The sequence below is a fragment of the Hypomesus transpacificus genome, chromosome 13, assembly GCF_021917145.1.
Source record: "Hypomesus transpacificus isolate Combined female chromosome 13, fHypTra1, whole genome shotgun sequence".
Lineage (NCBI taxonomy): Eukaryota > Metazoa > Chordata > Actinopteri > Osmeriformes > Osmeridae > Hypomesus > Hypomesus transpacificus.
Genome location: NC_061072.1, coordinates 4,598,154 through 4,623,092, shown reverse-complemented (window position 1 = coordinate 4,623,092; position 24,939 = coordinate 4,598,154). Strand labels below are relative to the sequence as shown.

Below are 24,939 nucleotides of genomic sequence, written 5' to 3'. Positions count from 1 at the left end.
CGAGAGCGAATCAGGGAGGACTGCAGGGTGGATTCAACAGAGACGGCTAGAATATAGATATGCCCAGCAGGAAACACAGCAAACAAGGATCCAGAACAATCCCCATGCATTGTGTGTGTGTGTGTGTGTCCAAGAACACAGGCGTACAGTGTGTGCGCTACATCTGTGTGTCCAATCCTCGTCCCCACGTGGTTTGACCTGGAGGGTGGAGCAAAGTAACCAGGGAAACGGGAGGTACGTACCTGGCGTCTGCCTCGCTGTAATACTCCCTGGCTACGATGTCCTCAAACAGCTCTCCTCCCGTCACGCTGAGACACATGGGACACACACAGCATGGAAACACAGTCAGCACAAAGCAACAAGCCCCGCTAGTCTGGAGGCGGGACGTGTGAAAAAGACCCTGTTCCGCCTGTTACTGTGTATACTTACAGGTCAAAGACCAGGTAATGAAAGCCTTCTTCAGAGATACTGTCATGGAGTCTCACTGAAAGAGAAAGAGAGACAGAGAAAGAGAGACAGAGAAAGAGAGACAGAGAGAGAGAGAGAGAGAGAGAGAGAGAGAGAGAGAGAGAGAGAGAGAGAGAGAGAGAGAGAGAGAGAGAGAGAGAGAGAGAGAGAGAGAGAGAGAGAGAGAGAGAGAGAGAGAGAGAGAGAAAAAAAAAGAAAGAGAGAGGGTGAGGAGAGGTTGGTGATGAAGCTGGGACCAGGGTTAGGCTGCAGTTATGTAAAGTGAAAAGTTGTGTAATAAGACGAGCAGGCTGGCCGTGCAGTAAGAACTGAGCGAGCGTCCCCCTCTCTCTACCTCTCTCTCTACCTCCCTCTCTCTCTACCTCCCTGTCTGCTTGTCCTGTTATTTTCCTTTTCTCCATCTGTCACTGTCTCTCTCCCTCTCTCTTTGTCCTAAAGTTTATCTAAGGCTAAACTGGCATAGAGCAGGAGGGGGCTGCTACAAGGAGCACCATGTCCTAGATTACTCAGTGTTACATACAGTAATGACAATTACATCATAAATACCTGCATACATAGAAACATCCAGAGACAACGAGAGAGAAGAAAGAGTAACAAGGGTGTCTTTATAGCCCCCTCGATTTCTTCCCCCACCTCATCCCTCACTTCATCCCATGACCTCCCCCCTCCACACTGTCTGGACGGAGGGACGCTCAGAATGATTGTTGTCATTGCAGAAGTAACATAACCACACGGCCACTCACCGATGTTGGGGTGTTTTAGCAGACGGCAGATACGGGCCTCTCGCTCCAGCTTTTGATGGTCTGGGGAGAGGAGAAGGGAACCGGAAGAAGAGGAGAGGAAGAGGAACAAGAGGAGAGAAACAGGAGAGGATCAGGAGAGGAACAGGAGAGGAACATGAGAGGAACAAGAGGAGAGGAACAGGAGAGGAACATGAGAGGAACAAGAGGAGAGGAACAGGAGAGGAACAAGAGAGGAACAAGAGGAGAGGAACAAGAGGAGAGGAACAGGAGAGGAACAGGAGGAGAGGAACAGGAGAGGAACAAGAGAGGAACAGGAGAGGAACAAGAGAGGAACAAGAGGAGAGGGACAGGAGAGGAACAGGAGAGGAACAGGAGAGGAACAGGAGGAGAGGGACAGGAGAGGAACAGGAGAGGGACAGGAGAGGAACAAGAGAGGAACAGGAGAGGAACAAGAGAATGGAGGAACAGGAGGAGAGGAACAGGAGAGGAACAGCAGAGGAACAGGAACAGGAGAGGAACAGGAGAGGAGAGAACAGGAGAGGAACAGGAGAGGAGAGAACAGGAGAGGAACAGGAGAGGAGAAAACAGGAGAGGAACAGGAGAGGAGAGAACAGGAGAGGAACAGGAGAGGAGAGAACAGGAGAGGAACAGGAGAGGAACAGGAGAGGTATTAACCACTGTAATACTGTTAGAACTGTGCACTTCAAATGATTGATTACCTACTGCACTTACTACATTCACTTTTGTATGTGCAATGGGTCTCAGCAGTTTGGCGGATGCTAACTGAATGAAGGTAAGCATTACTGCGTTAGCAGGCTGAGAGTCCATGAGGCATTTGCCTATGAACAGCATCTGGACTGGAAAGGCAGGAGGTCAAACCCACAGGGATAAAGGTATACCGAGAACAATGCTCACACCGAATGCAAAGCCATTTCTTTTTAGATCACATGTAGAGTCAATGCAAACATGCGAATTTGCGCCGGGCAATGCAAATTTTGCTTGCACTTTTTGATGTGAACACAGCATAAGAAAGGGCTAGGGGAGAACATGGGAATCCCAAGCAAAGCATTCCAAGCCGCTGTGTGGAGAGAGTATATTTGTAGTGGGGCAGCACCCGGCCCCAGCACAGGAACATTGCAGTGTTGGCACTTCTGTCTGGCTGGGGACACATAGCCTACACACACACGCATACACACACGCATACACACACGCATACACACACGCATACATACACACACACACACGCACACGCGCACACACACGGTCTAAAGCCTCGTCTCAGCCTGCTGGTGATACGGTAATACTGCATGGAAAGGACAGGACAGGGCTAGGGACGAGAGAGATGAGAGATGGAGAGTGATGGAGAGAGAGTGATAGAGACAAAGAGAGAGAGAGATGGAAAGAGATGTAGAGATGGAGAGCGATGGAAAGAGAGTGATAGAGAGAAAGAGAGAGAGAGATGGAAAGAGATGTAGAGTGATGGAGAGTGATGGAAAGAGAGTGATAGAGAGAAAGAGAGAGAGATGGAAAGAGATGTAGAGTGATGGAGAGAGAGACATGCAAGTCTTGATTTGCTTGAATGTACATGTATGATGCTGCTAGTACACCACGGCACGATACGATACCTGCTGTGCAACAGCACATCTATGCACGTTGTATCCATGCGTCGTTGCTAACGTGTGCTGACGTTGGCACTGAGTTCCCTTTGTTGACACAAGGCACGTTTTGCCACAAAAAACTTAAGTTCAGCCTAAACCGTGCAACGGATCTAAATTAAAATACAAGCAACTCAATCGCACCAACGTTGTCTATCTAGTCCAAATATTGAGGGATCCTTAGGGGTGGGGAAAAAAAAGAAAAATAATAAATGTGACAGAATAATGGTTGTGCTCTCGCCGAAGGCTTGAGCACACCCAATTATTGAAAATGTTTAATGTTTTGGAAATAAATCTGCTATTTGAATTTCAGTTTCATAAACATTTTCGTTCCAAATATCGTGATACGTATTGTATCGTACACCCAGTATCGTGATACATATTGTATAGGGTTAGTGTATCGTTACACCCCTAAAAGAGAGTGATGGAGAGAGAAAGAGAAAGAGAGAAGTAGAGAGATAGTGAGAGAGTGATAGAGAGTGATGGAGTGAGAGAGAGCGAGAGAGAGAAAGAGAGAGATGGAAAGAAATGTATAGATGGAGATTGAGATGGAGAGAAAGAGATGGAGAGTGATGGAGGGGAACTATATGAGCCTCTAATCTCCTTCTTCTTCTCAGGAGGTCCGAGGGGTATCTGGGGTAATCCTAGTGAGTCTGATTGTGTGCGTGCGCATACGTGTTACCCATGTCAAGACTGAACGAAGACTCTATCATCACTAAAGATGTGCATGCACACCCTAACCACCAAGCACAAATGAGCAGGTCTATTTCAGTTTGATTTCACGAGGCTAAATGTGGCTGAAAAATCTAATTTGATCAGATTTTCTACAAACAGTTCAGCCTAATTAGATATTGCAGCGCTAAGTATCCGATGCGTAATTCAATAAGCTCTCAACAGGCGGTTGTGTTTTGTGGAACACACTGCTAAACGTCCCGCCACCCCCCTGTCCTCCTTCCTGAGTCCCACAGGTGAGGCCTCAGCTCCACTGCAGCTCCACTGCTACACAGCCTCCTAGCTCACGCTCATTACACTGGTGACTCAGCAGGGATGGAGAGAGAGACCGAGAGAGACCGAGAGAGAGAGAAGGGGGGGGAGGGAGGGAGAGAGAGGGCAGGGTAGGAAGGAGAGAGAGACAGAGAGAGAGAGAGAGAGAGAGAGAGAGGGAGCGAGGGGGGGAGGGAGGGAAGGAGAGAGACAGAGAGAAAGGGAGGGGGAGAGAAGGAGAGAGAGAGACAGATAGAGTAAGATAGAGAGAGAGAGAGAGAGAGAGAGAGAGAGAGAGAGAGAGAGAGAGAGAGATAGAGGGAGGGGGGGGGAGGGAAGGAGAGAGAGAGGGAGAGAGACAGATAGAGTAAGATAGAGAGACAGAGAGAGGCTAAAGGATTACATGGAATGTCCATTTGCTAGAAGAGGATCACAGCACCCCAGTATCTGCGTGTGTGTGCGCTGAGTGTGAGTGTGTGTGTGTGTGTGTGTGCACTCTGGTGCATAGTCACTGCACCATATGAATTCATTCCATTTGCTTGTGGACGTGTTGTCCACAGTGCCGATTGGAAAAGGAACTCTATCAACCTTAAATCAATTTGCCTACCAGCACCACTACAATACCTTCATCACTGTTCCGTAACCACTGAGGCTGTGTGATTCTGGTCCATATACAGAAGGTTCTAGACTTATGTAGGCACTGCTTGAGCGTAGGCTTGTGTAAAGGTGTGTGTGTGGACAAGCTTGTGTACATGTGTGTGTGTGTGTGTGTGTGTGGACAGGCCTGTGTACATGTGTGTGTGTGTGTGTGTGGACAGGCCTGTGTACATGTGTGTGTGTGTGTGTGGACAGGCCTGTGTACATGTGTGTTTGTGTGTGTGTGTGTGGACAGTAGTGATGGAATGGGTCCAGTGGAGTTTGGGTCAAACTACGTTAGGTTGTGACCCGCCGGGACGGGTCAGGTGTTTTTGAGTCTTACTTGGAAAGAAAATGATATTGCACACATGCGCAGTGCACATTTCAACTATTTTCCAGGCTGGTGACATGTGGACTAAAAGGGAATCCCACGGTCTGCCAAACCTCCCTCTAAACACCTAATGTACACCAGTCTATACGACAACATCAGCATGTTTTCTTTTTTCTTGGTCGCCTAGGGTTTTGACAAGTCTGCCCCAGGTTTTGAAAAGTCTGCCCCAGGTTTTGACAAGTCTGCCCCAGGTTTTGACAAGTCTGCCCCAGGTTTTGACAAGTCTGCCCCAGGTTTTGACAAGTCTGCCCCAGGTTTTGACAAGTCTGCCCCAGGTTTTGACAAGTCTGCCCCAGGTTTTGACAAGTCTGCCCCAGGTTTAGATTAAACAATGATGCAGTTGAGTTTGTTTATTTCATGCACTTTTACAAATACCGTTGTTATGTTCTGCTAATATCAGTGAATAAAGGATACGACATACTAATGTAGGCCATCCATGTATAAACTGTATGTTCAAAGTGGTTTATTAGTCACATGCACCACCAGATAGAATCAGGCATCAGGACAGTGAAAATCTTATGGTTTGGCTAGCATCAGAAGAAATAAAAAAGACATGTAGACAGCACATGCAGGCTATAGTATTATGCTTGTGTGTGAGCTAGCAAAACTAGTAAAATGACGCTAATTACCCAACCTGAAATGTGCACTGCATACTCGTACCCGACCAACTCTGGAAAACGCCTATTTGTTCCAACACTAGCAGGTAGGCCTGTGTAAAGGTGTGTGTGTGTGTGAGTGGGCAGGCCTGTGTGTGCATATGTGTGTGTGTGTGTGTAAAGGTGTGTGTGGACAGACTTGTGTAAAGGGTTGTGTGTGTGTTGGCAGGCGTTTGTAAAGGTGTGTGTGTGTGTGTGTGTGGGAGGGCCTGTGTACAGATGTGTTTGTGAATGTGTAAAGGTGTGCGCGCGTGTGTGTGTAAATGTGTGTGTCGTAGTCAACGGAGAAAAAGAAGGCAGACATAATTACAGCTACTTCCTGCTATTCTCTAATTGGACATCTGCCCGGCCAAGGGGGCGGGCCTAGAGCCATCTAAGCATGCAGGCACAGAATAAGACGACACACAGCTCTCACTAACCCCATCTCACCATGGCCAATCGCTCGTACACATGTCAGCACTGAGACATTTCAGCCTGACCAACCAGCAGCGGCCAGCTCACCAGCCAGGAGGCAGCAGTGGCAGGCAGGCCGTGTCCCTGGGCTGTCCCTCTGAGACAGTGACGGTGTGACGTCGTCCCCCCCCCCCCCCCCCCCCCCCCCCCGTTCCTCAGATTACTGCAGTGTTTACCAGGGCTTTCAGAGACTTACCCACCAGGCCGTGCGTGAGGTCACACTGGCCCTGGCGCGCTATAAAAAAACACCCAAATCCTATTGGGCTCTGGGCCCGCTCACGCACAGCCTGTCTGTGTGTGTGTGTGTGTGTCTGTGTGTCTCTGTGTGTGTGTGTGTGTGTCTGTCTGTCTGTGTGTGTGTGTCTCTGTCTGTGTGTGTGCGTGTGTGTCTGTATGTGGCTCTATCTGTGTGTGTCTGTCTGTCTGTCTCTGTGCGTGTGTGTGTGTCTGTCTGTGTCTCTGTCTGTCTGTGTGTGTCTCTGTCTGTCTGTGTTTGTCTGTATGTGTTTGTGTCTTACACTACTCTTCCTCTTGGCCCAATCTTCTGTGGTCAGATCCACTCTATACCCTACTACTACTACTGCTTTATCTGCCTCTCCCTGTACCAACCCTGCTCCTCATCCCGCTAAGCTCTCCATTCACCTACATGCTCCTACCACCTTGTCCCTCTCTCTGTCTCCCTCTGTCCCTCCCTCGGTCCGTCCCTCCCTCTGCCCGTCCCTCCCTCTGCCCGTCCCTCTCTCTGTCTCCCTCTGTCCCTCCCTCGGTCCCTCCCTCTGCCCGTCCCTTTCTCTGTCCCTCCCTATGTCCCTCTCTCTGTCCCTCTCTCTGTCCCTCCCTCTGCCCGTCCCTCCCTCTGTCCCTCTCTCTGTCCCTCTCTCTGTCCCTCTCTCTGTCCCTCTCTCTGCCCGTCCCTCCCTCTGCCCGTCCCTCTCTCTGTCCCTCCCTCTGTCCCTCCCTCTGCCCGTTCCTATGTCCCTCTCTCTGTCCCTCTCTCTGTCCCTCTCTCCGTCCCTCCCTCTGCCCGTCCCTCCCTCTGCCCGTCCCTCTCTCTGTCCGTCCCTCTCTCTGTCCGTCCCTCCCTCTGTCCCTCCCTCTGCCCGTCCCTCTGCCCGTCCCTCCCTCTGTCCCTCTCTCTTTCCCTCTCTCTGTCCCTCCCTCTGCCCATCCCTCTCTCTGTCCCTCCCGCTGTCCCTCCCTATGTCCCTCTCTCTGCCCATTCCTATGTCCCTCTCTCTGTCCCTCCCTCTGCCCGTCCCTCTCTCTGTCCCTCCCTCTGCCCGTCCCTCCCTCTGCCCGTCCCTCCCTCTGCCCGTCCCTCCCTCTGCCCGTCCCTCCCTCTGCCCGTCCCTCCCTCTGCCCGTCCCTCCCTCTGCCCATCCCTCCCTCTGTCCCTGCCCGTCCCTCTCTCTTTCCCTCTCTCTGCCCATACCTCTCTCTGTCCCTCTGTCCCTCCCTCTGCCCATCCCTCTGCCCATCCCTCTCTCTGTCCCTCCCGCTGTCCCTCCCTCTGTCCCTCCTTATGTCCCTCTCTTTGCCCGTTCCTATGTCCCTCTCTCTGTCCCTCCCTCTGCCCGTCCCTCTCTCTGTCCTTCCCTTTGTCCCTCCCTATGTCCCTCCCTCTGCCCGTCCCTCTCTCTGTCCCTCTCTCCGTCTCTCCCTCCGCCTCTTCCCCTCCCTCTGTCCCTCCCTCTCTCCCGCTCCCTCTCCCTCCACACACACTTGCAGGAACACAGGTATCCTTCATGCCCAGCACTAGTCATGTCACGTTGGCTAGTTCAAACAGCCCAGAGACTGTGCTGAATCCTAACTTCGCCCCGTGGTAAACAGCTGCATCTGCCCTTTGACAATACAACGTTAAACATAATTATACACAGGAATGTGATTCATGATACACGCCGGATACCACGTGATACTGTAAGAGAACCCCCCGCAACACTAACTAGTCCGCTCACACACACACATTACAGCGCAGCACCAACAGGGAGGTGCCTAGGGAATCCTTGGGGTCTTAGTTCCTGATGAGATACATTTAGCATAAGTGGATTAGCCTCAATACACAGCACTCCCCCTGCCGGTGGGGATGAGGGAGGCAGGTCTTGGTGGGTGCAGAGGAGAAGGGGACGACAGGGCCTTGGGGGACAGCGGGCCAGGAGCAACAGTACTGACAACTGAGGAGCAGAGGAAAGCTTGACTGAGGAGCTTTGGGCTGCATGCATAGTTGTTCTGCTGAGGTGTGTGTGTGTTATGATAACCTGCGAAATGTTGGCAAGATCACAGGACATTATGATTAATGTCATTATTATGACTAACTAAAAGGCAGTCTCCTCCCATCACCCCCCCCCCCCCCCACACACACACACACACACACACACACACACAGCCCAGGACAGTGAGGATCAGGGGGATGTTACCTCTGGCAGACAGCTTCTTAGTGTTGATGATTTTTGCTGCGTACTCCTGGCCAGATGACTTCTTCACACAACGACGCACCACAGAGAAGGCTCCCCTACGAAGAGCACACGTGATCACAGTCAGTCAGGGGTTACAAACGCCACAGGTACACTTTCTCACATGCGAAAAACACGTTTGCACACACAAACACATCATTCATGCAGCACATTGTAGCCACCAATGTTTCCCGACCAAGGTCGAGAGCCTGGACAGGGGCCAGAAAACAAAGGGCTTAGTCTGTCTTTGGCTGGGGACCATCATCCAGGTCATACAGGGTGGTGGCAATCTCAAGCAGACCACAAGCAGTAGCAAGCTAGACTTCAACTCATATTCTGTGTAAAACCAGTTCAAAGATATGGGGAACGTCTAACCAGCCTGGACAACAGACACCGGTGATGTGTGGCTTGGGTTCTCTCCGTCATCGAAACTCCGAGAAAACAAGTCTCTCACCCCTGCTCTTTAAAGGCCAAATCCGGGGTAACTAGTGCCACTAGTAGTGGCCAAGATGCTTGCTTAGAACGCTTCATTAGAAATTCATGATGACATGCTGCCAGCTGTTGCGTTTGGTTCGTCAGTGTTTGGTTTTGACACCGTGCAAACAGTAATGGCCTGTGAAGGACAGCTGTGATTTAAGACAACGGTTAAGTAGCGGGTCTATCTATGATCTACATGTTCTCCCGTTAGCTAGAGCCTCCTTGCAGACTGCGCTGTACAGGCATGTCGGAATGGGACAGCTAGCCCGCTGGAGTGGCGGGGCCTATCTCCGCATAACCCGCTACAGCGTAGCCAGAACGGCCACAACGAATGACAGCGCATGCCACCAAATGTCACGGGGCTTTAACCGGACCGTTTCCCTGCGTATTGACTAATTCGTCAGACCAAAAAGGAAGGCGTCGGCTAGACAAGTGGACTATACCACCTAGTTAGCATGCTAGAGCTATTATCCATTTAGCTGTGCATTGTGATCTATTGATTGGCTAGATTAGCTGGATACGACTCCTTTCTTAGGCAATTTGTCATGATTACAGCGGCTAGCAAGCCCAAACCCCGGCCCAAACCACACAAGTACACAGCCTTATCTGCTGTCAACATCCAGACAATAGGATGGTCGCCTAGCTCACGGTAGTACCTCGACAAGCCTGCTAGCTTACGTGAGAAACGAGCTTGCGGGGGTGGGAGGCTAGACTACGAGGCAAAATACGGTTAGCTAGCTAGCTACTGGAGCACTACGGCAGTCGCTTACTTTCCGAGTTCTTCGTAGAGTTGGTAGTCGTCGGTGAATCTGGTGGAGGTAACGATAGTAGCCATGATTAGTCTCTGAGAGGGGAGCCTTGAGCTTTAGGGCACCACAGCGGCTAACTCTCGCACGGTGTCCGGGGAGGGTAGCCTCCTACAGTGGCGTTCCTCTGACAGGCGAGCTGAGAGAGAGAGAGACGGGAGAGAGAGCGAAGCAGCGACGGGAAGGGAGGGGTTGGCACAGGGGGAGAGAGCAACGCGAGATTTCAGCAGCTTTTTGAGCATAGTCATGTAATCAGTCCTGGCTATGTTGATGCAGTATCGTGTGAATCAGCGCTTAACCAGATTCGGACCCAAATGCTTTTGGGGGAAATAACCTTTGTTCATGATTGTAAAGATTAACTAGTGCTGTTTAGCTGGGTTGATCAAAGCAATTTCACTATTCTGTAAGAAGAAAAGAAAAAAAAACAATAACATCCAGACGTATTCAACATTGTCATACACACTACCCGTCAATTGTTCTTGATCACCTGTTCAATGTTTCCACTAAGAATATACATTTCACTATACTGTACGTATTTGCACTTAGCATAAAGCAATAGCTGTAGACTAATCTGTAGATATCTTTTATCCTATTCCAGATGTGCATTTTAAACTGAATTGAACATTTTTGGTGTAGGTTTTTATTGATTTATGATGTTGAAGGATCATTAATATTCTAAATGTGGGCTCTTAACTCCGATGGAGACCACCAGTCCTCCCAATGCCTGTGTGTTGAACTCTCACATCTCCTTGCAGATGTGAGAGTTGCGACATCTGTGTATGAGCATCTGTAGTTAGATGCACCTTGGCCTGATCCTCCACCTTTATCTGTTAACGCACTGCAGCAGAACACACACACACACACACAGAGACACTCACACACACCGACATTAGCCAGGGATCGAAACAGATCAATGGGCCTGCTCTCAGACAGCAATTCTGACCCAGAGATTTAAACTGTGTGTGTGAGAGAGACAGAGAGAGAGAAGGAGAGAGAGAGAGTGAGAGAGAGAGAGAGAGAGAGAGAGAGAGAGAGAGAGAGAGAGAGAGGGAGGGATAAAGAGAGCATGTCAATTCAGGAAAAACGGGATCAGGTTTCCACACAATTAATGATGCTGGGTTTGGTGGCGCTGAGAGATGATGTCACAGAGATCCAGAGTGCTTTGCTAAATGTTTAATGTGGCATTAGCAGGAGGCCATCAGAGACAGGATGGGGTTTGGAAAGGGAGGATGCTTTCTCAGCAGCATTGCGTTCTCAGCAACCACTGCAGCCGAAGTGATACCACAAACAGCGAAGGCATTATGTGTGTGTTTGTGTGTTTTGGTGGGCGTAGGAGAGCAAGAGAGAAAAAGAAAGAGAGAGAGCGAGCGAGAGGACCAAGCACTGCAATGTTGTCGTTTTCGACATGTCCTCCATTGTTAACGATGTACTGACCCTGTCCTCTACTCCTCTCCCTTCTCCTCCTCTTCCTCCCACTGTGGTTATGTCATTATACACTGTAATCTCACCCAAACCACACACGTTGCCCTATCCACATACTGTACTAGCCAGTCTAAACTAGCGGGAGAGAAAGAAAGGGGGTGGAGGTGAGAGGAAGATGATTTCAGCTGAACTCAGCAGTGTGTCTGAGCAGCTTTCAAACATTATTACTGTGAGCCTGAATGCCAGTCCCCTCTCCTGCCATCCTGTCCTACAAGAACATCTCTGTGCACAAATATTTGTTTTGTGAATGCAGTGTCACTACAAAGCTATCACCATGCTACACTATAAAGCCATGAACCATGTGTCTGACATCCCTTATTAGTAAACAATTAACTAGTAAATGACTCAAGAAAAACCCAGAACTCTGGAGTTATGCAAATCTTGGTGGTAGTGACAAATATTCAGAAGAGAACTTTGAAGGCCGAGGAGGATTAGAGTTCCATGTAAACAGCAGTTGAACATGGGTCAGGTTCTATGTTAACACATTTGGGTCAGTCGCTCCTAAGATACGATCCACGGGTTCACACTGACACTATGTTCTGTCTCTCGGATGGCCAGATTAAACAGAGTTCTCTGTTATCAGATTCAGAGTAAGTTTAATCACAGTAGTTTACACAACAAGGAATTTACATGGGTGGGCAGGTGCATACAGTAAACATAAGAATCTTTAAAAAGTGTGTGCAGTCCTTAAATATAAAAAGTAAGAGTAAGAGTGAGTTTGTGTCAATTGGGGTTCCTGGGCCTTGTTAAAGAGGCCTGCTGAAGAAGGCAGGAAACGGTTCTTGTGGCGTGAGGTTTTGGTCCTGATGGACCGCAGCCTCCTGCCAGAGAGGGTGGAACAGTGTGTGTCCAGGGTGGGAGGAGTTAGACACAATCTTCCTTGCTCACCTCAAAATCCTAGAGGTCCTTAAGAGATGGCAGATTGCAGCCGATCACCTTCTCAGAAGTGCGGATGATACGCTGCAGTCTGCTCTTGTCCTTGGCAGTGGCAGCAGCGTACCAGATGGTGATGGAGCAGGTGAGAATGGACTCAATGATCTTTGTGTAGAAGTGCACCATCATTGTCTTTGGCAGGTTGAATTTCTTCAGCTGCTGTAGGAAGTACATCCTCTGTTGTGCTTTTATGGTGAGGGAGCTGATGTTCAGTTCCCACTTGAGGTCCTGGGAGAGGATGGTGCCCAGGAAGCGGAAGGACTCCACAGTGTTGACTGGGGAGTCACACAGGGTGATGGGGGTGAGTGGGGCTGTGTTCTTCCTGAAGTCCACAACCATCTCCACTGTCTTCAGAGCATTGAGCTCCAAGTTGTTCTGGCTGCACAAGGTCGGCAAATTGTCATCTTCCCACCTATAGTCAGACTCATGCCCACCAGAGAATCAACCCAAAGAGGGTGGTGTTATCCGCAAACTTCAGGAGTTTGACGGACTGATGACTGAAGGTCCAGCTGTTGGTGTACAGGGAGCCGTATCAGCTACTTTGTGACAATGCCATGAATATGTGCTGTGCATGCACGCCTGGGTAGTTTAAGATCAAATACAGTTTTACTATCCTTATTTTGATCAAATCCTGCCTGGTCTGCAAAGTAAAAGCCATTGCATTGACTTCTCCAGCAGAATGCATTGTTCTTCTCCGCCCACAGCTCACCCAACGAGAGGAATTCTGCTTCCACCTGTTGGCAAGCTGGTGGAACTGCAGCGAATCAGGGGAGGAATTCGCTTTGGCTGCACACAGCCTAGAACATACAAATAAACTGTGACACATTCCCCTAGACTGGATACACATGAGCTATCATGTTCTCCACGCCAGGAGTACAGGGGCAGAAAAACGTTTAAAGAAAAGCCCAGCACTCAAGAAAGACAGCTTGCATGTTTACATTCCCATCCAACACATGCACAACTCACACTTAGAGATTCAATACATTAAAGAATACAAGTATGACTCCTATTTCAAGCTGTTGTTGAATATTTTGGAGAACTCACTTATTGGTTACTTCGTCCAGCTCTGAGAGGGGGCTCCACCGAGCCAGCTTTGGCAGATCTGTGCCTCTGGAACACCGTGGAAAACAGGTATTCTCTTCGGGATGTCCGGTTGACACAATAATCTCTCACTGAAGGTATTGAGAGACTGTTAATTATCTCGTCATCGACCACATAAACAAAGCTTACAAATACTTTCACTTAGTATTAGTCTCAAAATAATGGTAATTTCATAGTAAATATAACAACAGTAACATTTGTTGCTGCTCATTTACACTTCAAAATACTAAGAGGTAAGTGTAGAATGAAGCAGGGTTCTCTTCTAATTTCCAAATTTTGCAAATGTTATGCCGTAAACTTAAACTTCTCAAGTTCTTTCCTTCTAGTGATATTTTTAAGCATTTAATTAATAAAGAATCCCCTTTGAAACAACCTGATTCTAACAATGTTGTCAATGGCAGGATCTTACCTGGAAACGTGATTCAAACAGTACAATCTGCAAACAGAAAATATTTTCCACAAAACATAAATAAGCTTGAAATATATTTCTTAAAAAACTGGCTAATGTAACAAATTTACTAGAAGTGATCATTATGTGTCAGTAAGAACATCCGTCTGAAGATTAAAGGGGTGATTGACTGTTTTTTTTAGGTATTTCACGCTGTTTCTTGAGGTCTCTGAATAGGGTATGTAACATTGGTTGGGCTGAAAATGGCCCGGGTGCTGTTCTATGCCCCCTGATGCATCCAGTGAACTTTTCCCTGGAAAAAACATTAGGTTTTCTCCTTTTATGGCATGCTCATGAATATATAGATGAGCTGTGCGCTGATTGGTTGGTTTAAAACTAGTGAAGCTGCGGAGCAAAGACGCGACATGGCCACAGCACTCACTGAAACAACGAAGGTGGAGACTTGAAATAAAAACGCACAAATAAATCTATTGTGTCTACACAACAATGTTTTCAACAGATTGACTAGATATCATTTGAAATGATTACTTTAGTTGTTTCCACTTCTGTTGTCGAAGCAATCAGGATCCAGCCTGGCTCTACCCTCCTACGTTCTTCCGCTCAATTTGTATTTTGCTTCTGTAAAATGAGGTACATAAGTACATGCTTCTGGGCATGTGGTACATAAGTCAGATGTCTCAGGTTAACTTTCTACCTGTCCAATCAGCGAACAGAGGGAGTGGCTGAAAACAATGACGTTGATGTCGTGAGCTAAGTTTGTGTTGTAGTTCCCTAATAGTGGCGTAGAAAGATGCGAGCGAAGCCACATTCGGTCCGTTGTGGCAACACTGCCAAACATCCATAAGTTAAAGGAGCAAGAACAAGTTTAGCAGAATTTTTTTGGGTGGTCATGATGTTGTGGTCCTCCTCCCCACGGGGTTCGAGAACAGTTTGATTTTCCAGCTACGGCAGCTAGCTCTGTTACAGTAATGGTGAAGGAATTGGCTAAGGCCTAAGGCTAGCGATTGGTTATGGCAGATCAGAGTGGCTCTAGGCAGACCCAATAGTTTTAAACTTCAACAGAGTACCCGCCTGCAAGGAAGTCAACGCTTGTTAATGGAGCGAGCCCAGACTCTCTGTACGAATGAAATGTATGAGGATCAGGATCGCCTTAGGTGGGTGTTACGCACGCCTCCCGAGAGAGGGAACGTAACACCCCACTGCGCACAAGCACCCTCGGACCGGATGACTGAGATGTGGAGTCGTGGTGCAAAGTGAGGGAAGCAAGGCCAACTCTGTCTTCAAACAGTTTATTAACTGTCAAACAAACGTACAGGGGAAAAGGGGCTGGGCACGACCAAAACAAAGAGAGCAAAACAGAAGTCTCTATCCCTACCTTGTCACAGCACTCACCCTAACTAGCACCGTAGCTCTGGCGCTCTACCCAAAATACAGGGGTTGGTCAGCCCAGGTCTTACCTAGTGTATATAGACAATCAGGTTCCTGCGGGTGATGTAAGCCCCGGGGCCTCTTGCCTAAAGCACGTGGCTTTCCCCTTTAAAAACTTGGTCTGTATGAATGTTGGGGCATGACAAAGGTGATGCGGAATTTGTGACGTCCGCAAATGCCACTTTTTTGAAACCGATCGTTTTACAGCTGCAGTTTCAAGTTGTGAGATTTAGATAGGAAAGAGGTTTCAATGGACTTTGAGGTTCATTGTATGTCCATTTTACCCACGAACTGTCGTTATTCATCTAAGACAAGGTAAAATCGGTTTTGCAATCAATGACCCCTTTAAGTCACCTTTGTTCAAATTCCATGGAAGCTGTTCACCATTAGGGTACTAACGTCATGTTTCAACCCAAGCCCCAACCCTGGCCTTTGTACCCTTGCTGCCTTCTGTGACCCCAGAGGCAGCTCCACCTCCAGAGGCAGCTCCTCCACGTCCAGAGGCAGCTCCTCCACCTTCAGAGGCAGCTCCACCTCAAGAGACAGCTCCACATACAAGGCAGCTCCAACTCCGAGGCAGAGGCAGCTCCTGGGTACCCAGAGCTCTGTACGCCTCAGGAGGAGCTTTTGCCGTTGCCAACACTGTGAGCCTCTCAGCCCTGCCTACTGGTCACCCTCCAGACCTGCCCTGCCCTTCAGCCCTTTTTCCTGTCACCCTCCAGACCTGCCCTGCCCTTCAGCCCTGCCTCCTGGTCACCCTCCAGACCTGCCCTGCCCTTCAGCCCTGCCTCCTGGTCACCCTCCAGACCTGCCCTGCCCTTCAGCCCTGCCTCCTGGTCACCCTCCAGACCTGCCTTACCCTTCAGCCCTGCCTCCTGATCACCCTCCAGACCTGCCCTGCCCTTCAGCCCTGCCTCCTGGTCACCCTCCAGACCTGCCTTACCCTTCAGCCCTGCCTCCTGGTCACCCTCCAGACCTGCCTTACCCTTCAGCCCTGCCTCCTGGTCACCCTCCAGACCTGCCCTGCCCTTCAGCCCTGCCTCCTGTCACCCTCCAGACCTGCCTTACCCTTCAGCCCTGCCTCCTGGTCACCCTCCAGACCTGCCCTGCCCTTCAGCCCTGCCTCCTGGTCACCCTCCAGACCTGCCCTGCCCTTCAGCCCTGCCTCCTGGTCACCCTCCAGACCTGCCCTGCCCTTCAGCCCTGCCTCCTGGTCACCCTCCAGACCTGCCCTGCCCTTCAGCCCTGCCTCCTGGTCACCCTCCAGACCTGCCCTGCCCTTCAGACCTGCCTGTGTCTTGTTCCAATCACTTTGTTTTGAATTATGAGAAAAATATACAGTGCCCTCCAAAAGTATTGGAACAGTGAGGCCAATTCCTTTATTTTTGCTGTAGACTGAAAACATTTGGGCTTGACATCAAACGATGAATGTGAAACCAGAGATCAACGTTTCAGCTTTTATTTCCAGGTATTTACATCAGGATCTGATGCACAAATTAGAAAATATCACCTTTTTGTTCGAACCCACCCATTTGTCACGTGAGCAAAAGTATTGGAACATGTGACTGACAGGTGTGTTTTGTTGCCCAGGTGTGTCCTATTACATACATTATTCAATCAATAAATACCACTGAATGTCTACACTCAGGTTCAGATTGGGTAAGATAGGTTTTGTCTATGCAGACTGTATTCAGAGGTGAAAACAACATGAAAACCAGAGCGCTGTCTTTGGGTGAAAAACAAGCAATTGTGAGTCTTAGAGAAGATGGAAAATCAATCAGAGCCATTGCAGAAACATTGGCCATAGCCAGTACAACCATTTGGAATGTCCTGAAGAAGAAGAAAACTACTGGTGTACTAAGTAACAGACGTCGAACAGGTAGACCAAGGAAAACATCAGCAGTTGATGACAGAAACATTGTAAGAGCTGTAAAGAAAGACCCTAAAACAACTGTTAGTGAGAACAACAACCTCCAGATGGCAGGAGTGAAGGTATCACTATCTACTGTTCGCAGAAGACTTCATGAACAAAAGTACAAGGGCTACACCAGAAGATGCAAACCACTCATTAGCAAGAAGAATAGGAAGGCCAGGCTGGAATTTGCCAAAAAGTACAGAGATGAACCTCAAAAATTCTGGGACAAAGTTTTATGGACTGATGAGACAAAGATTAACTTTTACCAAAGTGATGGAAAGGCTAAAGTTTGGAGAAAGAAAGGAACTGCTCATGATCCCAAACACACAAGCTCATCTGTGAAACACGGTGGAGGTAATGTCATGGCTTGGGCTTGCATGGCTTCTTCTGGGACGGGCTCATTAATCTTCATTGAGGATGTAACACATGATGGCAGCAGCAAAATGAACTCGGAAGTCTACAGAAACATTTTGTCTGCCAATTTAAGGAAAGATGCAACCAAACTGATTGGCAGAGCCTTCATCATGCAGCAAGATAACGACCCAAAACACACTGCCAAAACAACAAAGGAGTTCATCAGGGGCAAGAAATGGAAGGTATTAGACTGGCCAAGTCAATCTCCAGACTTAAACCCTATAGAGCATGCATTTTACCTGCTTAAGAGGAGACTGAAGGGAGGAACCCCACAAAACAAACAACAACTGAAAGAGGCTGCAGTGAAAGCCTGGGAAAGCATCAAAAAGGAAGAATGCAAAAGTTTGGTGACGTCAATGGGTCACAGACTTGCTGCAGTTATTGAAAGCAAAGGATTTGCAACTAAATATTAAGTCTTATTCACTTAAATATGTTTTAAGTATATCTGTTCCAATACTTTTGATCACATGACAAATGGGTGGATTCAAACAAAATGTGATATTTTCTTAGTTGTGCATCAGATCCTGATGTAAATACCTGGAAATAAAAGCTGAAACGTTGATCTCTGGTCTCACGTTCATTATTTGATGTCAAGCCCAAATGTTTTCAGTCTACAGCAAAAATAAAGGAATTCGCCTCACTGTTCCAATACTTTTGGAGGGCACTGTATATGAAACCACCACCAAAACCATGAAGTGAGAGCATATGACTGCTCAGTGTGTGCAGCAGAGCAGAGACAACAGGCCCAGCTAGGAGGGGGGGAGTCGGAGAAGATGGGACGTGAGAGGAGCATGAGGAATGAAGACACCTTGTTCTGTGTGTGTCCATATTTCCCTTCATTTTCCAAACTGCTTAAGATTGACTTTGTAAACATGATTACAATGAATAAAATCCTCCATGACATGTTTAATGTTCCATACGTTTCACTATATCAACGTTTCTGGTATTATACAAACTAAGTTTTGTCTTAACCTATCTATCTACGGTAAATGTTTAATATTGTTTTTAATAAGTGTGCCATTGCATCTGACTGGTGGCATGATAGAACATAAGCAAATCAAAACCAATTGTGGCAGTTTCCTGTTGTGCCCTGGCTGTATCTCCCTGCAAAACATACATAGAGCAAGCGGTCTGCTCTAAATATTTTACCCATCCACTCATGCTTAATCCAATGAAGATTATTTTAAGACAATGTGGCAATTTGTTTAGTTTTTGAATGTGTTTTTAATTTAATAACATGTTCATGAGAATGATGCATGCTCCCTGTCAATTTAGAAAAACTGTGAGTAACTTTTATATGACAGTAATACTTATACAACAGTATAGGGTGCAGAGCTAAACCAACTTGTGCAACTTGAGTTTCCTGTTGAGGTCAGTACCTAACCACAGAGGGAGCTGGTCTCTTCCGCAGTGCCAATGTGCCAAACAGCACAGTGGCACCGTCTAAGCTAAAGGGGAGTAATGACTGATGGAGTTCAAAGAAAAGCGTGTTGAGGTGCAATGCAGAAGAAGTAAATAGTTTGACTACTTTTCATTAACTTGTTTTCTCCTTCGGCACTTTAGAGGCTGGAGGGCTCCGGAAAGATTTCTCAGGCTCCTGGATCAAAGCTCAGTGTGAGCTTGGTGACTTTCTGCACATCCTCATTGTCTAGCTGACAATGTGTTCGTGTTAGACCCAGGCCACACACAAGGGTGTGGAGATGATACATCAAGATGTGTTCACATTTTATAGCTGGACATGGAGACAATCAAGGTAAGAAGTTCTCACCAGTGCATCCCCAACTTCTCCATGAAGCATCATGGTTTCTTCTCACCATTCAACAATGTCTCTTTTCCTCTCTCTTTCTTACTCTCTCTCTCTCTTTTTCTCTCTCTTTCTTACTCTCTCTCTCTCTCTCTCTCTCTCTCTTTTTCTCTCTCTTTCTTACTCTCTCTCTCTTTTCCTCTCTCTTTCTTACTCTCTCTCTCTCTCTCTTTTCCTCTCGCTCTCCAGCTCCTGACTCTCCCATCCACCTCACCTGCACTGCTCAGAATGGCAGCCATGTGATTTCCCCTGTGCTCTCACACTGCCAGATTGATGGACCAATTAACTTCAGCATCAACATCAGCTCCACAAATGCTGGTAGATTAAACAATTCACATGTGTGGCATTGAATTGATTGCATAGTGTATTATCCCACCTCATCTGTTACTTTTTCTTCTTCCAGCTCTTATCTCAGAGCCTGTTACTGCATCACAAGCCTCGCCTGTCAATCAGGCAATTCCCCAACCTGTTTGTGACATTGCCCAGACCAAACGTAAGTTGTCATATGTTGTTGTAAAAGGGACATTTTGATAAAGAATGAAAAAAGGGACATTTTAAGAACCCAATAAGTTGATTTCCAATTGTTATACTAATTTCTCATAATGTGCCTCGCAACTTCATGACATGAATATTGAAGGAATATATTATTATTAGAGCTCTAATGGTATTAAGTGGGAGCAGTACAGGTTATCACAAACGCAAAAGTATGTAAATTGTATCAGTGAAGCAAAAGTATGTAAATTGTATCAGTAAACTTTATAGTGTAACTACATAGCAATTCCAATATAACTACAATGTTGTTACTATAAATAATGCTTTGTAGTTTCATGGGAGTTTGTGTAGCCTTAATGTAAAGTGTTGCAGATGTTTGACATTTGAGTATAACAAAGATATACAGCAAACACTGTTAAAACACCCAAAAGACCTACAATGCAATATTGAGGTGTACAGTGGGACAGGATGTACTTCCTTCATTGATTATATCTGGTGTTTTCTACAGTGCAGATTCAGTATATGTGTGAGTTGAAAGGAAATCTGAGGCACAGATTCAGCCATGTGAGTGAAGGGCAAAATCAGCACGGACAAATGAAACTTCTTAATCAGATTTACACAGAACTCTACATCACCGAGGGAGGGATTTGTCAAGTCAATACAGAACATGAAGTGCTACAAATGAAAGAAGCAACGAGAATGCAAGAAATTCCAATCAAATGCAACAACATTTTTCAGCACATGCACGGACACGGTCGACCTCCTAGAACTGTGATGACCATGGGAGTGGCTGGAATAGGAAAAACCGTCGCCGTGCAGAAGTTCATCCTCGACTGGGCTGAGGGGAAAGCTAATCAAGACTTTGAGTTCATATTTCCACTGCCTTTCAGGAGACTGAATTTGATGAAGAAACATTACACACTGACTGAGCTTCTGAATGAGTTTTTCAAGGAAATGCAACGACCAGAGATCTCAACATCCAAGGTGTTGTTTGTCTTTGATGGCCTGGATGAGTGCCGGCTTCCCCTAGATTTCCAGGGCAATGACAGGTGTTGTGATGTCAAGGTGTCAGCCCCAGTGGATGTGGTCCTGACCAACCTCATCAAAGGATACTTGCTTCCCTGTGCTTTCATCTGGATAACCTCCCGACCTGCAGCAGCCAGTCAGATCCCTTCAGAGTGGGTTGACCTGGTGACAGAAGTACGGGGGTTCAACCACCTTCAGAAGGAAGAATACTTTAGGAAGAAGATCAGCAACGAGGACATGGCCAACCAAATCATCACTCATGTGAAGTCATCAAGAAGTATCTTCATCATGTGTCACATCCCCGTGTTCTGCTGGATCATAGCCACGGTTCTGGAAAAGTTGTTGAGAAAAACAATGAGTGAAGAGATGCCCAAGACCCTAACCCAGATGTACTGTTACTTCCTGGCATCACAAGAGAGAAACATGAATGTGAAGTTGTTTGGAAGAAAACAGAGCAATCCTTCCATGACAAGAACTAGCCTTCTGTCTCTGGGCCAACTAGCTTTCAGACAGCTGGAGAAAGGCCATCTCATCTTCTATGAGGAGGACCTGAGAGAGAATGACATAGATGTCAATCAGGCAACGTTGTTCTCAGGAGTCTACACAGAAATCTTCAGTGAGGAGATGACACTGTGCCAGGGAAAGGTGTTCTGTTTTGTGCATCTCAGTGTTCAGGAGTTCCTTGCTGCTTTGTATGTGTTCCTCAAATTTAACAACGACAACGAGAACATGCTGACCAAGAGATCATCCCTTTCAAGACTCATCACTGACTCACCTGCAACCAGGCTCTATAAAGCAGCAGTAGACAAGGCCATACAGAGCAAGAGTGGACAGTGGGACCTTTTCCTCCGCTTCCTGCTGGGCCTCTCGCTGGAGTCCAATCAAAAGCACCTCGGAGGCCTTCTGACCCAGAGAAAACACAGCCTGCACACCAGGACGGAAGTAGTCAAGTACATCAAGGAGAAGATCCGGACGAGCCCCTCCTGGGAGAGATGCATCAATCTGCTCCACTGTCTGAACGAGATGAACGATCACTCTCTGGTGGAGGAGATCCAACACTACCTGAGCTGTGGACGTCTCTCAGCAGTGAAACTGTCCAAGGCTCAGTGGTCAACTTTGGGTTATATACTGCTCACCTCAGAGGAGGACTTGGGTGTGTTTGACCTGAAGAAGTACATCTGCTCTGAGGAAGGTCTTATCAGGCTTCTGCCTGTGGTCAAAGCATCTCACACAGCTATGTAAGTTTTTCAAATAACATGTACCATAATAGACAACGCACGCCAGAACCAAATTCACTATGGTTGCATACTTCATTATTAATTATTAAGTGCTCTCATTTCTTTCACATATAATTTCCCATGCTCTGTGTGAAATTCTGTATTTTCATGATATTCACAGTCTCAAGGGATGTCAACTGACAAAGACATGTTGTGAGGAGCTAGCGGCAGTCCTCAGCTGCTCCCACCTGAAAGAGTTGGACCTGAGCGAGAACTTCCTGCAGGACACTGGTGTGCAGCTCCTCTCCACTCACCTGGGGAGTCCACCCTGTAAACTGGAGACTTTAAGGTCAGGTTTGCTCCGAGTCTTGAACTTCTTGTCGCAGTGAGGATTTCCATACATTTCAAAGCCATTCTTCATGCAGTTCAATGTGTCTGTCTGGATGTAGGCTGCAGAGCTGCAGCTTGACCGAGCAGAGCTGCACGGTGTTGGCCACAGTGCTCAGCCTAAACTCTTCCCACCTGAAAGAACTGGACCTGAGTGACAATGAGCTGCAGGATTCAGGAGTTCAGCTGCTTTCAGACGGTCTTGGCTACACACACTGTAAACTGGATACACTGAAGTTAGTGATTTGATTGATTTTGCCATTGTGGGAGATATTGAAGGAACATCTGCCTTTTGCAATTGTTAATCCTAATCAGTAGATCAAATCTCATTACCTCATATTATATATTACTATGTCAATATGAAACCCATTGTCATACCCAGTGGTATATTATGATATAGTTATCTTCATATTCCTAAATGTGTTCATTAATGATTGTAATGCGGTCTTTTAAGTGTGCATCTAATCACTTTTTTTCCTGTGTATGTACTCAGGCTTAGACTACAGAACTGTGGATGTCCTGTTATACAAGGACCGGATACTGAATTTCTGTATTCATCAGCCTGAATTATCTGTATACCAGCTGTTGTGTCTTGTTTTGCTCATGACCACGTTGTCTCATTTACTCTAGTCATTGGTCTTGTATGTAAACTGAGACATAGTATATAAATCCCAGAACCCTAATCCATGCTGCACCAGAAGTGGAGACCAACCACCATTTATGGATGAATTCATTCTTTCTTTTATCTCTCAGGTTGTCCTTTTGCAGAATCACAGAGGTAGGGTGTGCTCACCTAGCTTCCGCTCTCAACTCCAACCCTGACTTCCTCAGAGAAGTGGACCTGAGCTTCAATCACCCCAGAGTGAGAATGCTGTCTGCCCTGCTAGAGGATCCACGCTGCAGACTGGAGAAACTCTGGTAAGACTACGGGATCCACTGTATCTGTAAAACACATGGGAGCTCCTCTCACGCTGGTCTTAAGGTGCTTCCATACTGCCTCAACACTGAGCAACTACACCCAGCCAGAGTCAAGGTCGGAGCAGTGTGCAAGCACCTCAACAAGTCTCTCAACTCCTCACCAAACTGTTTCCATGTTTCCTTGACAGTCTGGATGGCTGTGCTGAACTCAGAGTCAACCCAGGTCCACAGAGATGTAAGTGGGATTTCGACGTGTTTGTGTTTATGCCCCCCCCAAAAAATCATCAAATATTGAAGATCAAATGAGGCTGATGTCACTTTCTTTTTCCAGATGCCCGTGAGTTCACACTGGACGTGAACACAGCACATAGAGACCTGTCTCTGTCTGAGGGGAACACAAGGGTGGTCCGAGGGACTGAGCAACTGTATCCTGACCACAGTGACAGGTTTGACTTCTGGAGGCAGGTGCTCTGTCGAGAAGGCGTTGCTGCCCGCTGTTACTGGGAGGTGGAATGGAGTGTGAAGGCCACTATAGGAGTGGCATACAGGAGAATGTGCCGGAAAGGAGAAGGTTGGGACTCGTGGCTCGGACAAAACGACGCCTCCTGGAGTCTGAGCTGCTCCAGTGGAGGATACTCTGCCTGTCACAACAAGAAGACGGTTCCCATTACCATGCCTCATATCTCAAGTAGGATAGGACTGTATCTGGACTGGCCCGCTGGAAAACTGTCTTTCTACAAGGTCTCCTCGGGCACACTGACTCACCTGCACTCCTTCCACACTACATTCACTGAGTGCCTCTACCCAGGCTTTCGGCTGGGCTGGATCCAGTCTTCAGTTACTCTCGTCCAGGTGGAATCATCTTGAAGGATTCAAGAGCAAATGAATGGCCAGTGTGCGAGTCATTTCTTCTCAACCACCCTACAATGTTTCTCTGTCCTCCACACCCAGGGCTGGCATGACCATACACACCTCAGAACCTGCTCTCCTCCACACCCAGGGCTGGCATGACCCTACACACCTCAGAACCTGCCCTCCTCCACACCCAGGGCTGGCATGACCCTACACACCTCAGAACCTGCTCTCCTCCACACCCAGGGCTGGCATGACCCTACACACCTCAGAACCTGCTCTCCTCCACACCCAAGGCTGGCATGACCCTACACACCTCAGGTCGGGCCGTCCTGCCAAAGAAGCACCATCATCAAGTGATGTCCCGTCGTTCTTGTCATAGCTGCAAAACACATTTTTTTCTGCATGCTGCTGGGTTTGAGATAGAACATTGTAGCTCAGACATTATTATTTTACTGACAAAAATACTGATACCTTGGCACTAACCACAGAAATACTGAACGGTGCAATTCTTATCATGCTAGATTACCTGCTGTATTTACTCTTTGCATGTCGCTTTGGTGAGTCTTCAAAATGAATACCAGTGTCTGCACAGGCGTTCTATAGGTCAAGCTGGTCAGAAAACTGCATATGAAAAATGAATAAAACACATGTATCTCTCCTCATTAAGTGTCATACTTAGCTGAAAGTCTAGGAGCAAGGCTCGAGCCCTGAATGGCAAGACTACTTAAATGAGGAGGGTTTGTCAATCACACAGACATGCATGACTGACAAGGAAGCTGGTCGAAAACATGGTGACACAGCATCACTGTCCAACAAATGAAGACCTTCACGGTACGACA

The 24,939-nt window shown here is 47.5% G+C and overlaps 2 protein-coding genes across 13 annotated transcripts in view; one reads left to right on the top strand and one right to left on the bottom strand.

Moving 5' to 3' along the window:
• The window catches only part of camk2g1 (calcium/calmodulin-dependent protein kinase (CaM kinase) II gamma 1), a 29,124-nt gene extending 19,233 nt beyond the window's left edge, over positions 1 to 9,891 (bottom strand). For 10 of the 12 annotated variants that reach the window (XM_047031880.1, XM_047031881.1, XM_047031885.1 and 7 more), the window contains exons 1-5: positions 9,684 to 9,890; positions 8,401 to 8,495; positions 1,212 to 1,271; positions 430 to 484; positions 243 to 308 (exon numbers count right to left, since the gene is read on the bottom strand). In XM_047031880.1, coding sequence (XP_046887836.1) covers positions 243 to 308; positions 430 to 484; positions 1,212 to 1,271; positions 8,401 to 8,495; positions 9,684 to 9,748 — 341 coding nt within the window. In that variant the 5' untranslated portion in view covers positions 9,749 to 9,890. Of the gene's footprint in view, positions 1 to 242; positions 309 to 429; positions 485 to 1,211; positions 1,272 to 8,400; positions 8,496 to 9,683 lie in introns of all 12 variants that reach the window. The other 2 variants (XM_047031883.1, XM_047031887.1) reach the window with 1 other exon arrangement.
• Positions 9,892 to 18,789: 8,898 nt separating this feature from the next.
• Positions 18,790 to 24,891, top strand: LOC124475351 (NLR family CARD domain-containing protein 3-like). Its single transcript, XM_047031877.1, has 10 exons — positions 18,790 to 19,154; positions 19,395 to 19,523; positions 19,609 to 19,698; positions 20,206 to 21,961; positions 22,122 to 22,289; positions 22,390 to 22,563; positions 23,081 to 23,245; positions 23,434 to 23,480; positions 23,577 to 24,097; positions 24,197 to 24,891. Exons 1-10 carry the CDS (start codon positions 19,115 to 19,117, stop codon positions 24,254 to 24,256), a joined length of 3,150 nt encoding a protein of 1,049 aa, XP_046887833.1. The 5' UTR covers positions 18,790 to 19,114; the 3' UTR covers positions 24,257 to 24,891.
• The last annotated feature ends 48 nt before the right edge of the window (positions 24,892 to 24,939 follow it).